We start from the raw sequence: 16,542 nt of genomic DNA on the forward strand, positions 1-16,542 counted from the left end.
CCACCCTCACCCAGAGTGCGAAGACCCAGCGCTGGCATCGGTCTGTGACCTCTGAGGATTTTCTGCTCTCACCCAGGAGGGAAACACTCTTCACAGGAACTCACGGACTTTCCTCCTGGAGGGTGGCACTGTCCCTCCCAGATGGATAACCTGTTACTGAGCAAGTCTCAGGTCTTGTCAGCGCCCCTCACCGTCCCTCTGTCTCCTCTCCCTGGAGGCAGTGGTGGCCTCCTCAGCACCTTTCAGTGCACACTTTGGATGCTTTCATGGTCCCTGTGGGCTTTGTAAAACAATGCTGACCGTGTGCATCCTCTGCATAAATCCTTCCCTGGCCTCCCCCTCTCCGTGGTGAGCCTGGAATCCTCCCTGTGGCCTGCAGGCCCACAGGCCCTGAGACCTGGCCACCACAGCCACTGGCCACCTGCACAGCAGGCCCCGCCATGCCAAGTCACGCCTTGCCTGCCCTCTGTCCTCCTCACAGCCCTTTTTCCTTCTGTTCGGGGGAGGGGGCACCCCGCCACCAACTCCTCGTGCCTTCCTGTCATCTGACCAATCCGGCCCACCACGTGGATGACAATGGATGACACGGAGCGGCAGGAAAGGAGAAACGTGGTGAGGAGCAGGAATCTATTTAAATATAGAATTAAGACAAAGGAACATCTCAAATGATGGTTATAGAACATAAATGTTATAAACAACCAGGCTGGAGGAAAACAGTGAGGTGGACTGGGCAGGGAGGGGTGTGAGGAACTCACTTTTCCTAGGAGGGGTCCCTAGGTACAGGTTAAACTTGGGAAAATGATGTTCAAAAACATAAGGCCTCTAGTCTCAACTTTTTAGAAATAATCCATTTGTTTCCTTTGCCCAATGGCAGTTTTCACAAAATGAGGACCAGGCAAGGTGAAGCAACTGGAGGCCGAAGCCTTTCCTGTCGGAGGCCTCCAGGGAACCCTGACTTCCGCTTGCAGGGAGGTAACTGTGCTTGGTCTGCGTCCTCCTCCAGCAGGGGCAGCACCCGAGGTACCTGTGGAGGGGCTCAGGTGCCCAGGAATCTCAGCCCCCAAAACACCCAGAAGGAACATGAAAGGGGCATCATATACTACTGTCGGGGTCCCCCTGCCATACTGCAGGCCCACCCCTTCCCCAGCAGAACCCTGGGCAGCCGCGAACACGGGCTCCTATGCAGGGTGGGGGGAAGCTGCCAACTGGTGAGCTGCCTGGAGGAGACAAGCCTCCTGATGGTCCAGCAGGACAGACTGAGGCCTGCTGGGAAACAGGCCCTGGAAGGAAGGCCAGGGTGTGGTGGGATAGGCTTCCCAGGGGCTGGGGCCTCAGCGTCCCACTGCCCCACTTTGAGGCCAAGAGCAGCAGGAAGGAGAAAGCTCAGAGACCCCACTGGTCTCTGGGGCCAGCAGTGGTCTCCAGGCCGAGGGCCAGGGGTCTGAGAGACAGCCCAGCCCGGCAGCCCCGGGAGCAGGCCCAGCGAGGGCTGGAGGGGTTGCAGCTGGGTCTCAAAGGACCCGGAACCATGGAAGGTTTTAAAACCTGTCCATCATGGGACCTAGCATATGGCTTCTTTTATTCTTTTTGAGGTTTTTTGGTAGTTTTTTTTTTTCTATTTATAAAAGTAATTTGTGCTGGATTTGGAAAAAATTATACAGTGTTTGAGAATGAAAATCAGTTGGCGGCTGGGTCCCTGGGTCAAGCAGTCACAGGCAAGTTCACGGGCCGTAAGGGCAGACACGCGGGCAAGAGCTACAGGAGCTACAGGAGTGTGGGCCTGACAGCATCTGCAGCGGGCTCCCCCTCCGCCGGGGCACTGGGGGCGGGCTGCCCTGCCAAGCTTCCTTCTTCTTTTCCATCTGGAAGAGAAGGCAGTGGGTCAGGCTGGCTGCTCTGGGGTGCCGGTGGCTGACTATACAACATGCACCCCCAAGGCCACCAGCCCGGGACACAGAGGCTGCGACAGTCATTCCCAGGGAACTCTGGGCCAAACCTGGGCTAAGCACTGCTCTCCCCAGCACCTGGCCTGGGAGGAGAGAAGAGGTGGGAGAGTCTGTGGGCCAGGTATAGAGGTACACATGGGGCAGTGGGTTGAGGGCATTGTTCACTGCGCAAGAGCACTGCTTAGGGGAGTCTGTGGGGCTGACTCCCCTTGCTCTGCCCTCCAGCCCTCTATTAGAGGAAGGGTGGCTTTGTTTGCATTCTCACCAAGGGGCCGTGGGGTGGGGCCAACATGGTGCCAGGGCCCAGGCAGATCTGAGAAGTGCGCAGAGGTCTCAGTCGGGGTGGAAGGGACCAGGAGATGGCCTGTCCCGTCCAGCTCGGTGAGAACAGGCTCTGACCGGATGCTCCCGCTCCACCCTCTGCAGTGCCCAGCCGGTGGGCTTAGAGGTCATCCCTCTTCACAGGTCATGGGGATGGCACCCTCAACCTTCGGACTGGTGGGTGGCAGGAGGTAGACATGAGGACGTACTCAGGGGAGGACTGGCCGGGACACTCAAGGGTGAGCTGGACGTGCTGCAGAGGGGCTTCCAGGCTCTGGGCGATGGGGCGCCCCAACTCCTTAAGTGCAGTTCCTGTCCAGCAGTTGAGGAACGCTGAGGGTTCCCTTGGGTCCCCTGAAACTCCAGGCCTGTGGCTGGAGACGCCCCCATCTCAGTGCTGCAGTGTCTCAGCTCCAGGGGAAGCAGCGGAGTTCCCTCCCCTAGGACTTCAGAGCATTCCTCTGCATTTCCATCAGGGCACGGCCCAGCTAACTGGAGGAAAACGAGGGCCCCCCACCTTTCCCAGGACTGGCTGACAGGCTCAGTGCCCTGATGGCTCCAAGGGGGACACCTGTTCATAGGCTGCAAGTGGAGGCCGATCCTTGTGGCTTTCCTTGTCTCCATGCCTCAGGGCACCGCACACCACACACACTTCCAGTTGGGAAGAAGCCCAGCTCATCTCCTCCCAGACACCGGGCGCCCCTTCCCCTGGGCAACCCTCAGGATTCCACGTTCCAAGAATGTAGTGCAGTCTCACCTGCACCAAGCTGAGTCGGGGTGGGGGCCTGCCAGGGGTCTTAGACACACACGCAAGGGCCCACACGAATATACCCAGAGGGACACACGAAGGTGCCCTCCCAGGCAAATCCACACCCAGACACATATGCGTGGAGGCATACACTGTGGTGGTGTGTACACAGCGCATGCACACAATCCAGAGCTGGCCCAGTCTCTGCAATCCCGGGGGTCAGGGGGCTTCGGGCCCAAGGAGGGTCTTGCTCACACTGTGCTCGCTACGACCAGGGCCTCACCTTGGTCCAGCTTGCTGCGTTTCTGCTCAGGCTCCTGGGGTGGCGCCTCAATGGCCTTCTGAGCCTCAGGATGGATCTTGAGGAGGGCTTTGGCAAGGGTGGCAGGGCCGGGTACCCCCAGGGACATGATGCAGTGCACTCCTTTGCGCTTAGCTCCTGCGACCTTGGCACTGTCTTTAGAGGCCGTCAGCAGGACCAGTTTGGAGAACTTCCTTGGCTTCCTGGGGGCTGCGGGGACGACATCTGTGCCTGGCTCAGGGGACTCCGGGGACGGCTCCTGGCCAGCCTTCACACTCTCGCCCTCCTGCTCGCTGGGCTCTGGCAGGGGCATTCTGGGACGATGGCCTGTCCCCCAGGCCACGCTCAGGCCCCAGCAGAGGGATTTCTCTTCCTCCTCCTCTTCCTCCTCCTCCTCCCTGGTGGGGAACCTGGCTGTCCAGGAGCTCTGTCCTAAGGAGGGAAGCAAAAGCCATCAGTGGAGGCACCTTTGGGCCTGGTGCTCAGGAAAATGGATGTGGGTGGAGGTCGAGGCAGATGTGGCTGCCTTAGGGCCCAGGGCTGACAGCACAGAGCAGGAGCACCCCGGGGGATCGGGGCTTCTGTGGGGCTGCCCCCACCTCCCGCAGCCCTGGCTCGGTCACCTCCCTGCCCACCCTGCACCTTCCTGTCTGTAAGCTGTGTCACCTGCAGGGCTCTCCAGGGGTGGCAGGACGGAGGCAGGGGGAACCCTGAGCTTCTACAAAGAGAGGCCTGGGGGTGCTGGAGCTCTGCATGGTGGGATGTGTCTTCACGGGTTTTCCCATTTAACCTGGCCCCATGTTACGAAAGCCGATCATTCCTGGTGACCCAATTTACGGATGAAGACACCGAGGCACACCAGGACAGCCAACACCGTGAAGTGCAGAGATGGGCAGCTGGCCAAGGGGGATCCAGAGCCCGTCCCCGCACGGTACCTAGTGTGCCTCGTCCAGGATGACAGTAGCTGACCTTCCCGGGCACCAAGCACCAGACAAGAGCACCAGACATTAGCTTAGCCACAGACCCCCCCAGAAGGCCCGGTGGCCTTCGTCCTGACGCTGTGTCACAGGCACACTGAGCCGGGCACCCACTGGCACGCTGCACACCACGAAGGGGAAGCGTGGCTCCAGGAGGCGGCACTCTCTGGCCTCACAACGAGACCTGTCCCCCATCCCAGGCCAGAGGCCCTGGACCACCCAGCACTCGGGAGGTGCCGGGGTCCCGGGAGGGCAGTGACCTTGTGCGTGGTGCCGGTGCTGGCGCTGCCTCAGCTGGGAGGGGACAGGGACGCAGAGGTGTCCAGAGAATCCACAGTCACTCAGGGCTCCCTGGCTTCTGGCCTGGAGAAGAAAGGACTAATCACAGAGGCTACCAGCAGTGCAGCGTAGAGTGGCCTTTTTGCCTGTTGGGGGTGATTGTGTGGTGGGCGGATGGCAGGGTCTTTCTCAGCATACAGTGTCAGCCCAGAAACATGACGTCATCCTTAGCAGACGTCTCCCCTACACATCTCAGGACCCAGGCAATGGCAGGGGTCACAGACACCCACCTGCCCCCCCCCCCCCCCGCCCCGTCCCTATTTATCCAACCCGGTTTTCAGTTCTGTTTCCTGGGATCCCTCCCGATACATACAGCTTGAAGAGGCCATGCCCAGATCTCCAAAGTTTTCCAAGACCCCATCCATGAGAGGAGTCAGGTGCAACGCCAAGGAGGGTTTGGGATGCCTTGTCCCCTGCAAGTCCTCCTCCCCAGTCTCTTGGCTATTAGACATAAAAGCAGAGACCTCCTGGACTGTGACAGATATGGAGCCCTCACCTCCAGGGCTGAGCCCTCAAGGAAATCTGCCTAATAACAAGGCACCCCGGGATCAGTGTCTCCGTAACCCTCCTGCCCCTGGTCCCCCGAGTCAAGCCCTGGGACAAGCCAACCTCTGCTCCCCCAGTGAAGTCCTTCCCTGCCCTGCCCATCCTGTCCCACAGGGTGACACAGTAGCCCTGGAGGAACACAGGGACCAGCTTTAGAAAGTACATTGCCAAAGCATCCCCTGGTAGAGCCGCTCTGGGCAGAGAAAGTTTAGGGTGGGAGCCCCACCACCAGCGGACTGGCTTCAGCCCACGTCCCTCTTAGCCAGCCCTCCTTTCCTGCTCACAGAGTCTCCCTGGTCTGGGGCTGAAATCCCAGAGTGATCCTCTTCCTCACACCTTATATAAAAGTTAATTTTAAAATGCTCTTTAGATATAGGTCACAAAATAAATACCACTTAGAAAACAAATGAAAAGAGGAAAAATGAATTTGTATAATATATATATATAAAATAAAATTTAATGAGAAAAATTAAGAATGAAATAATAAGAAGAAGAAAGAGGGCAGTCCCGGTGGCACAGCGGTTTGGCGCCGCCTGCAGCCTGGGGTGCGATCCTGGAGACCCGGGATCGAGTCCCACATCGGATGGAGCCTGCTTCTCCCTCTGCCTCTCTCTCTCTCTGTGTCTATAAATAAATAAATAAATAAAATCTTTAAAAAAATAAAAAAGAAGAAATAATTATTGGAATATTAATAATAAAATAGAAGTAATCATTTAGAATAAAAGTAATAAGGGGAAAAAATAAAATAAAATGCTCTTTAAGGGGACGCCTAGGTGGCTTAGCGGTTGAGTGTCTGCCTTTGGCTCAGGGTGTGATCCTGGGTCCAGGGGTCGAGTCCCACTTCGGGCTCCCTGCGAGGAGCCTGCTTCTCCCTCTGCCTCTGTCTCTGCCTCTCTCTGTGTGTCTCTCATGAATAAATAAAATCTTAAAAAAAAAACAAACAAGAACTCTTCATGACCTTAAACCAAGGAGAGCCTTCTTCAATAAGGCACGGTAAGTACAGGCAACCAAAGAAGAAATAGAGGGGACACCATCAAAATTTAAAACTTTTGTGAAAAATAAAATAAAATAAAACTTTTGTGCATCAGAGGACACCATCCAGAAAGTTTAAAACAGCCAGCAGAATGGGAAAGAGTTTTTGCAAATCATATCTCTGATGAGGGAATTATATCTGGAATTTATAAAGAACTCTTACAACTCAGTAACAAAAAGACCAACAATGCAATTTAAAAATAGGCAAAGGCTCTGAATAAGCCTTTCTCCAAAGAAGATATGCAGATGGCCAGTGAGCATATGCGATGCTCAACATCATGAGTCCTGAGAGAAACACAACAAAACCACCATGAGATACTACTTCACACCATCAGGGTGGATATAATAAAAGGAACACACCAAGAAACAGAACAAGTGTTGGTTTGGATGAGGAGAAACTCGAAGCCTCTTCCGCTGCGGGTGGGGATGTCCACAGTGCAGCCATGGTGGCAGTCTGGTGGCTCCTCAAAGGTGAAACTCAGAGTTATCATATGACCCAGCAATTCCCCTCCAAGTACATGCCCAAGAGAACTGGAAACAAATGTCTATATAACCACTCGTAGGTGAGGGGCGCCTGGGGGGCAGTCAGTTAAGCGTCTGGTTTCAGCTGGGGTCATGATCTCAGGGTGTGAGATTGAGCCCCACATTGGGCTCCGTGCTCAGCGCAAGTCTGCTTAGGATTCTCTCTCCCTCTCCTCTGCCTCTCCCCACCCCCCCCGCACTCTCAGTCTCTCTCTGAAATAAATAAAATCTGAAAAAAAAATGTGTACATGAACATTCACAACATTCACGGTCATCAAAAAGTGGAACCCATCCAAATACCCATCAACAGATGAATGGATAAAGATCACATATCCATACAATCGAATATTGTTTTGCAATTAAAAAAAATTATGCTGGGATGCCTGGGTGGCTCAGTGGTTGAGTGTCTGCCTTCGGCTCAGGTCCTGATCCCAGGATCCGAGATTGAGTCCTGCATCAAGCTCCTTGCATGGAGCCTGTTTCTCCCTCTGCCTGTGTCTCTGCCTCTCTCTGTGTGTCTCTCATGAAAAAATAAAAGCTTTAAAAAAAATCATGCTACAACTTGGATGAACCATTAAGAGATTATGCTACATGAAAGAAGCCAGTTATGAAAGACCACATAATAAAATTGGCCTTAGGGATCCCTGGGTGGCGCAGCGGTTTGGCGCCTGCCTTTGGCCCAGGGCGCGATCCTGGAGACTTGGGATCGAATCCCACATCAGGCTCCCGGTGCATGGAGCCTGCTTCTCCCTCTGCCTATGTCTCTGCCTCTCTCTCTCTCTCACTGTGTGCCTATCATAAATAAATAAAAATAAAAATAAAAATAAAATTAAAAAAATAAAATTGGCCTTAGACACTAGACAATCTGTAGAGCAGAAAAATCTATCCTTGGAGACGGTAGCTGTGTGGCAGGCTAGGGGTGGGAGGCACGGGGAGCGGGAGAATGAGGAGTGGCTGCTAGTGGGGATGGCTTCTAGGGTGATGGCAGGGCTCTAAAACTGACCATGGCTATGGTTGTGCAACTTTATGAATACATTGTGGGTGAGCTGCACAGTATGTGAATGAGCTCCCTAAAACTGTTATATATGAAGAAAAAGGGAAATGAAGCCTACAACCCCTGGCCCCCCAACTTCAATACATCCAAGAATCGCCAGGGTTCTTGTGACAAATACACAGTCCTGGACAATTCCACCCCCACCTCCACTCATAGGGTCTGGAGCAGGGCCTGAGAATCTACATTTTGTTGCCAGTACTTCCATCCATCTGATTCTGATACTTTGGGAGACATGGGTGATGCCATGCGCCTGTCACTTCAGAGGTCTGTAACTTCTACTTCAGAGGTTGAACTGTTTGTCAGGGGTGCCTGGGTGGGGCTCAGCAGGTTAAGTGTCTGCCTTTGGCTCAGGTCATGACTCCAGGAGAGTCCTGGGACCATGCATGGAGCCGGGCTCCAGGCTCAACGGGAAGTCAGCCTGTCCCTCTCGATCTTCTCCTCCCCCCACTCACACTCTCAATCTCTCTAATTAATAAATTAAATCTTTAAAAAAATTAATTGTTTATCAAGCTCTCCATGAACAGGAGTTGTCATGTCGTTCAGGTTGGATCAGCCTCTATTCTGGAGTCATCCTTAACCTTTTAGCGGTTTATTTTCTAGGTGTTGGGGGAAGACTTGAGAGGCAGCTATTTTAAGCCTAATATATAGGGGATCCCTGGGTGGTGCAGTGGTTTAGCGCCTGCCTTTGGCCCAAGGTGCGATCCTGGAGACCCGGGATCGAATCCCATGTCGGGCTCCCTCCATGGAGCCTGCTTCTCCCTCTGCCTCTCTCTGTGTGTGACTATCATGAATAAATGGATAAAATCCTTAAAAATATATTTTTAAAAAATAGGCCTAATATATATTTGTTGAAAGTTTAATTTCACTCAATGAAAGTTCACTCAACAAACAGAATTTTCATTTTATTTTTTAATAACAAAATAAAAATAGAACACAAAGCTCACCACCCTGAGATCAAGATCTGAAATAAGATCGAGAGTCTGACACCTAACCCACTGAGCCACTCAGGCACCCTGAATGAATAGAATTTTTAACAGCAAAGCAGAAATGAATTAAAAAGAGCAAAGGGCTCAATAGTTCACTTCCCTCACTTGACAGCCTCCCTCTAACTCTGCAATCTGGTGATTTGATATCACCTCCAGTCGCCCACTCATCCCAATTCACCGACAGGACATCGGTCGGCCAGAAGCAGACCCAGAGGTGTAAAGATGGCTCAGTGTAAACCCCAAATCATACAATGTTAGGAACTGGCAGGAGAGTCTCAGACCCTCTGGGAAGCAGAATCATGGCCTAATGGTCCTGATCCCTGGAACCTCCAGGCCAAAGTCTGCAGATAGCATGGAAGTTACTGAGGTAGGAGAGCAGCTTGGATTATCCAGGTGGGTCTGATCACAAGAGTCCTAAAAACTACAAGAGGGAGGCAGAAGAGAGGAGGGGAAAGCAGGGTCAGAGAGATGTGACGGTGCTGGCGCTGCCTGGGATGGTGGAGGGACTGGCTGTGAGCTGGAAAAGACAAAGAAACAGATTGTTTCTCCTGGAGCCTGCAGGAAGGGACACAGCTCGGCCTGCACCTTGTTTGAACCCAGGGAGACCCATGCCGGACTTCTGACCTCCAGAGCTATACGACTGTTACAAAGCTGTGTTGTGTAAAGCCACCAAATTTGTGGTAATTTGTTACGGCAGCAAGTGACTAATTCAAGGTCCGATCCCCTGTTCCTGAAGCTCTGAAAGATAGGACCCTTGCCCAGACACTGATGAGGGCTCAAGAAAATTACCTCCACATGTATGGGAGAAAAGTGCCACTAAGCACCTGTGTCCTCAGCCACTAGGACATGTCCCTTACTCTCTCCGGGCTGGTCCCACCTGTGTAATGGGAATCGTGGTGAATCTGACAGAGGTCCTTCATAGCAGGTAGGTGAGGGTAAGCTGTTCTCAAAAGTCCCGGTGGTACCCGCAGCTGTGCCGGATAATCACTGTCCCTCGCGGTTCATGGACCACTGTCACTGGGCTGTCCGGTGGGATGACAGGCCCCCTCAGGCGTGCAGGTGCACATCCTTACACGGAGATTTCTCAAGGCAGCAGTGATCCGAAAAAGGTCAAGGATTGCTACCCTGTAGTAGGCAGGGAAGAGCCTGCCCACGTGGGAATGTTGCCCAGTGACACCTCCTGCCCCTAATCGCGGGCTCCTGGGAACCGGGGCTCCTCCTCATACACTGTAATCTGCCATCACATCTGTGTGTGGGGCACCCCGACGGCTCCCCCGTCCCGGGTCCCCTCCTCTCCAGTTAGTACCACCAGCTCGCCAGCAAGCCTCCGGGGTGTCTCCCCGCAAGATCTCACAACTCCAACTGCACAGTGGGACGAGGCTGACGAGGGCGCAGGGAGGGGGCAGTTCTGGGTGTGGTCAAGGAGAGGGCACCGACGTGGGGACCCTTGACTGGGGGGGGGGCGTCAGGGTTCAGGCCGGGATCCAATGGGATGGGGGGAGGAGCCAGGAGGAAAGAGGAGGCCTGAGCGCCCGGACGCCGAGCTGGTGACCCCCCTCCCAGCATCAGCAGCCCTTGGAACAACGGGAGGGCTGGACCACGGCGTGGGACCGCGGCCCTCCCCGGCCCCCTGGGGCCCGTCCTCACCGGGCACGGGCCGGGCGTCGGCGGTAGCGGAGCCCTTCCTCTCCGGACACCGGACCGCGGCAGGTCCTGCAGCCTCTTGCCTGGGGCCCCCGCCTCGGTCGGGGCCGTCACCTCAAGCTGGGGTCACGGAGCGAGCATGCGCAGCAGGGCCGGGCGGGGGCATTCCTTGGGCGAATTTCGCTGCTCCGGGTCTTCTCCCCGCGGAGCTGAGCTGGCGGCCTGACCAATCCGCGTGCGGGGGCGGGGCCACGGCTCGCCGAGGAGGCGGGACCAGCCCGGGATTGGGCGGCGGCGCGGGGGGCGGGACGGCGGCGACGCCGCGGCCCGGAATAGAGTTTGGGCGGGGTTCTCCGGGCGCGGGCGGGTGGGCTTAAAGGGGACCGCGGGACCTGCCCAGGACGTGACGCCCACTGGCGGCTGAGGAACCAGGGCTATCGGTTAAAGGCCTCAATCGCGCCTGCCAGCGCCGTTCTCTCTGCTCATTGAAACCACTGGCTCGGCTCAACCCAGCATCTTTGACTCCTCAGCATCCTCAGCGCTCGCCCCGCCCTCCTCCCGCCCATCGGCCCCGCCCATCCGCCCCTCCTCTCTCGCCCACCGGCCCCCCTTCCCTCTGCCGCTGGTCCCTTCCCCTCCGCCCCTCCGTCTCTCCTCTCTCGCCCACCGGTGCCCCCCTTGCGCTTTGCCCCCCGCCCACAGCCCACAGCCCACGCCGCTGCACGATCGCTCTCCGACCACCCGGTGCAGTGGGGACCCGGACACAGCCGGGGACCTGCGGGCTTGGGCGCTTCGGGCCCCGACACTGGGCGGGGGGCGGCCGGAGGCGCCCCAGCATCAGCCCGGCTGTCGCCCGCGAGCCTACCCCCCCCCTCGGCCCCAGGCGCAGGGACGCCCCCGCCTCCACTCCGCACGGCGCCCCGGGCCTCCTCTCACCGCGACCCTCCCCAGCCCCGCGGGGACCCCTCGAGCCGCCCGCTCCCCTTCGCCAGGCCGGAGCCCCCGGTCTTCCGGCCGCGCGTCCTCGGCCTTTGCAGAGTGAAGACACTGCTCCTTTCCAGAAACCTCCACGCTGCCCCGCCCCCCCGCCCCTGCGCCTCGCTCCCGTCTCCCTAAAGCTGCTGCTGGAAGTGCCCCCCACCCCACCCCAACCCCTCCCCGGGCTCCGGGCAGGTGCAGGTGCAGGTGCGGGTCCCGTGGGCCCAGCGGGTCCTCCGACTCCCGGCGTCTCTCTGCCCGCCCCCTCTCTGTTCCCCACCAGCCCAAATCCGCGGGGACGTCTCAGGGACCCCAATGCCCGAGGACCCCTGCTCGGGTGTGCTGGGGCTTCTGTCGGGGGGAGCGGGCGAGAAGCACTGGGTACGAACAATGAGTTGTGGGGTGTTACAGGTGGTGCGCGCGGTGGGGAAATGGGACGGGTCGTGGGGGGCGCAGCAGGTGGTTCCGGAGGGACACGGGGGGGGGTCTCACTGGGCCCCGCGGGGTGGCCGGGACCGCCGAGCCGCGCGCGCCCCTGCCGGCCACTGGCCGCCTCGGCCCGGGCCACAGAGGTCGGGGGCGCAGGTCGCAGGGCTGTTCCGTTTGGCGGGTGATCACCCCCACCCCCTTTCTGAATAATTAGAAGACCTCCTGTTTAGGCGTTGGACCTAGTTGTTTCATCGCAGTCGCTCCTTGGCCCACCTCGAGGTGTCGGATGTAGCCACATGGCCTTTTTGAATTATTTACTTCAAATGTGAAGTGCCTCGAGTGTTCATCAAGTGACGGATGGATAAACAGATGTTGTCTGTGCTCGCCCTGCAGGGTCTTTCAGCCCAAGGACAAATCCTGCCTGATTCCCTTGCCGTAAAATGCCCACAGTGCCGAAACCCATCTAGACAGAGAGATTGGTGGTTCCCCGGGGGCTGGGGGAGGTTTGAAGGGAAACTTGGACTATTCATGGGTGCGGATGTTCGTCCTGGTGTGATAAAAAATGTTCTGGAATTAAGTGATGGTAAACTACTGAATGGGGGGCACCTGGTTGGCTAAGTAGAGAAAGCTGTGACTCCACCTCTGGGTGGTGAGTTCAAGCCACAGGTTGGGGGTAGAGATTACTTAGGAAAAAAAAAAAAAAACAATTGTACACTCTACACATTTTTTTTAAATTTAATTATGATAGTCACAGAGAGAGAGAGAGAGGCAAAGACATAGGCAGAGGGAGAAGCAGGCTCCATGCACCGGGAGCCTGATGTGGGATTCCATCCTGGGTCTCCAGGATCGCGCCCTGGGCCAAAGGCAGGCACCAAACCGCTGCGCCACCCAGGGATCCCAATTGTACACTCTAAAATGGTGAATTGTATGGCATGTGATTTAAATCTCCATTTTAAAATTTAGATTCAATAAATTAGTTATTAGTTTCATAGGTAGAGTTCAGTGTTTCATCAGTTGCATATAACACCCAGGGCTCATCGTATCATGTACCCTCTCCTTAATGCCCATCACCCAGTTACCCCAACCCCCCACCCCTCTCTTCTCCAGCAGAATTAAGAGTCTCTTATGGTTTGTCTCCTTCTCTGATTTCATTTTTCTTTTTCCCTCTCTTCCCCTATGATCCTGTTTTGTTTCTTAAATTCCACATATGAGTGAAATCATATGGTATTTATCTTTCTCTGACCTATTTCACTCAGCATAATATCCTCTGGCTCCATCTACATCATTGCAAATGGCAAGATTTCCTTTTTCATGGCTGAGTAGTATTACACTGTTTATATATAAACCGCATTTTCTTTATCCATCTGTTGATGGACACCAGGGCTCTTTCCATAGTTTGGCTATTGTGGACATTGCTGCTATAAATATTGGGATGCAGGTGCCACTTTGGATCACTACATCTGTATCTTTGCTGTAAGTACCTAGTTATGCAATTGCTGGGTCGTGAGGTAGCTCTATTTTCAACATTTTGAGGTTAAATCTCAATTTAAACAGAAGGAACAAACAATCAAAGTGGCAGCTTTATTAAAATTGCTCCCTCAAAAATGGTTTGTACTGGGGACGTGGATGGGACAACAGGTGAAAGAAATAAAGGAGATTTAGGGGTCCCGGGTGGCTCAGTTGGTTAAGCATCTGCCAGCTCAGGTCATGATCTCCAAGTTCTAGAATCATCTAGCCCCACATCAGGTCTCCTGCTCAGTGGGAGTGTGCTTCTCTCCCACTCCTCCCTCTGCCCCTTCCCACCACTTGTTCACTTGTTCTCTCTTTCTCTCTCTTTCATAGATACATAATTTTTTTTAAAAAAAAAAGGAGATTCAGAGGTACAAACTTGCGGTTATAAATGTTGAGGATGGGGATCCCTGGGTGGCGCAGCGGTTTGGCACCTGCCTTTGGCCCAGGGCGCGATCCTGGAGACCCGGGATCGAATCCCATATCAGGCTCCCGGTGCATGGAGCTTGCTTCTCCCTCCGCCTGTGTCTCTGCCTCTCTCTCTCTCTCTCTGTGACTATCATAAATAAATAAAAATAAAAAAAAAAATAAAGTGGATTTTCAAAAATAAATAAATAAATAAATAAATAAATGTTGAGGATGAGAAGTATAGTATAGGGAATGTAGTTGATAATATAAGAACATTGCGGGGATCCCTGAGTGGCTCAGCGGTTGAGCGCCTGCCTTCAGCCCAGGCCGTGATCCTAGAGACCCGGGATCGCGTCCCACATCGGCCTCCCTGCATGGAGCCTGCTTCTCCTTCTGCCCATGTCTCTGCCTACCTCTCTCTCTCTGTCTCTCATGAATAAATAAATAAAATCCTAAAAAAAAATATATATAAGAACGTTGCTTGGTGACACGGAGCACAGATACCAAGGTGAGCATTAATGGATGGAATCGTTGAACCAGTATGGTAGACACCTAAACTAATATAACATTGTGTGTTAATTGCATTTTAATAAAAAAAACACAACAGGATGTAGGGTAAATAAGATGGGCTTGGGGGATCCCTGGGTGGCGCAGCGGTTTGGCGCCTGCCTTTGGCCCAGGGCGCGATCCTGGAGACCCGGGATCGAATCCCACGTCGGGCTCCCGGTGTATGGAGCCTGCTTCTCCCTCTGCCTGTGTCTCTGCCTCTCTCTCTCTCTCTCTCTCTCTGTATGACTATCATAAATAAATAATAATAATAAAAAAAAATTAAAAAAAAAAAAAAAAAGATGGGCTTGGGAAGCCAAACACAACACTTAGTAGTCACAGGGCCTTGGGCAAACAACTAATCTTTATGAGCCTTAATTTCTTTAAAAGAAATTAGAATTCCTTTTTCCTTAGAAGAGATGTCATGAGAGTTCAATAAGATCTTTGTAAATCATTTAGCACATGTCTGGCACAAAAACAGCGCTCAGTAAATGTTAACATCTAATATGCTTTATGTAAATACATCTCATTTTAATCCTGTGAGTATCCTATGAGGTTGCTATTATCAGCCCATTTTATGTGTGAGCAGATGGAGTCTAAGAGACTTTGAATTAAGCTGATCATGGTAAGAGAGTTAATGATAGGCCGAGTCAGGAAATAAACCTAGAGAAACAAAACTAGGTTTATCTAGCTAAAAAATATTTTCTATATCCATAATTTTATATTTTAAGATCTTTTAAAGATTTATTTATTCATGAGAGACACACAGAGAGAGGCAGAGACACAGACAGGTTCCTCACAGGAAGCCCAACTCATGACTCGATCCCAGACCTGGGATCACGACCTGAGCTGAAGCAGATGCTCGACTGCTGAGCCACCCAGATGTCCCTTTAAAGATTTTAAAAAAGACTTTATTTTTAAGTTATCTGCATCCCCAATGTGGGGCTCGAACCCAGAACCCCGAGATCAAGAGTTGCATGCCCTACAGACCGAGCCAGCCAAGAACTTCACATTTATTTTACATAATTACATTTTATTTATTTTTTTAAAAGATTTTATTTATTTATTTGTAGAGACACACAGAGAGAGAGAGAGAGACAGAGACAGAGAGACAAAGTCACAGGCAGAGGGAGAAGCAGGCTCCATGCAGAGAGCCCGACGTGGGACTCGATCCAGGGTCTCCAGGATCACGTCCTGGGCTGCAGGCAGCACTAAACCGCTGCGCCACTGGGGCTGCCCCATAATTACATTTTAAATACTCAACAGGCCACTGGGGCTGCCCCATAATTACATTTTAAATACTCAACAGTGAAACTAAAATATCTTTTGTTCCTTGATTTTAGACATGGATTTTCTGCTTATTTTCATTCCCTGTTTGACACTAAAATCAATGATTGTTTATTATTTTTTTTAAGATTTTATTTATTTATTCATAGACACAGAGAGAGAGAGACACAGGCAGAGGGAGAGGGAGAAGCAGGCTCCATGCAGGGAACCCGATATGGGACTCGATCCCTGGTCTCCAGGATCACACCCCAGGCTGCAGGCAGCGCCAAACCGCTGTGCCACCAGGGCTGCCCTCAGTGATTGTTTAAACAATACTTGCAAAGATCACTGATCTCTTTTGTACGGATTGTATTGATCCTGACCTCATCGAATTCATGGGGTACTGGCTCCACTGTGTGTACAGTTTTCAATCAGATGTTACTTGTGTTGAAAAAGTCATCGTCTTTACATAGGCCAAGAAGGGACGTGTACTCCAGCCGGTGTGCTGCCTGAATCAAATTACAAATGTGCCTTAGGCTCAGGCATACATATCCACATGAGATGGTTCTCATTCCTAAAGTATTCCGTTTCAATCTGGAGATAAATATAGTTTGAGTCTTTTTTTTTTTAATAGTTTGAAATTTAAGCCAAGCTATTATTGGTGTGCAAGCCAACAGGTGATGCCACCCATCATTTGATTTCCCGGTCCATATTTTTCAAATAAAGTAGGGCTGATGAAAATTTGGGTCATGCGATTTAATACACATGATTTAAATTGCTAATGTGTGTAAACATATAGTTGTTGTCATTCATTAGTGGAGGCTAAAGAGACAGGACAAATAAATGCCTTGGGAAGATAGGTTAGATCCTGGTCCAGAGAAGGACATTAGTGGAAAATCTGGCCAAATTTCAGTAAGTTTGAGAGTTTAGAAGTTTATTATTTTTTATTTTTTAATTTGACTACTTTTTGAGAGTTTAGAAGTTTAGTTA

General features: G+C 52.9%; 1 protein-coding gene across 2 annotated transcripts; it reads right to left on the bottom strand.

Moving 5' to 3' along the window:
• Positions 1-613: 613 nt before the first annotated feature.
• Positions 614-10,644, bottom strand: FLYWCH2 (FLYWCH family member 2). 2 transcript variants are annotated; one of them, XM_025984912.2, is made up of 4 exons: positions 10,420-10,644; positions 4,554-4,656; positions 3,299-3,748; positions 614-1,862 (listed from the first exon to the last, which is right to left on the bottom strand). In XM_025984912.2, exons 3-4 carry the CDS (start codon positions 3,627-3,629, stop codon positions 1,765-1,767), a joined length of 429 nt encoding a protein of 142 aa, XP_025840697.2. In that variant the 5' UTR covers positions 3,630-3,748; positions 4,554-4,656; positions 10,420-10,644; the 3' UTR covers positions 614-1,764. The 2 variants fall into 2 exon arrangements, with proteins under 2 accessions (XP_025840697.2, XP_025840696.2); XM_025984911.2 differs by lacking the exon at positions 4,554-4,656 and having other exon boundaries at positions 10,420-10,587.
• Positions 10,645-16,542: the final 5,898 nt, after the last annotated feature.

The sequence above is a fragment of the Vulpes vulpes genome, chromosome 3 (genome assembly GCF_048418805.1).
Source record: "Vulpes vulpes isolate BD-2025 chromosome 3, VulVul3, whole genome shotgun sequence".
NCBI lineage: Eukaryota > Metazoa > Chordata > Mammalia > Carnivora > Canidae > Vulpes > Vulpes vulpes.

Coding starts and splice junctions, on each gene's coding strand:
- FLYWCH2 (XM_025984912.2), bottom strand. CDS start 3,629: ATGCCCCTGCCAGAGCCCAGCGAGCAGGAGGGCGAGAGTGTGAAGGCT. Junction 1,863..3,298: donor ACGCAGCAAGCTGGACCAAG/GTGAGGCCCTGG, acceptor CTTCTCTTCCAG/ATGGAAAAGAAGAAGGAAGC.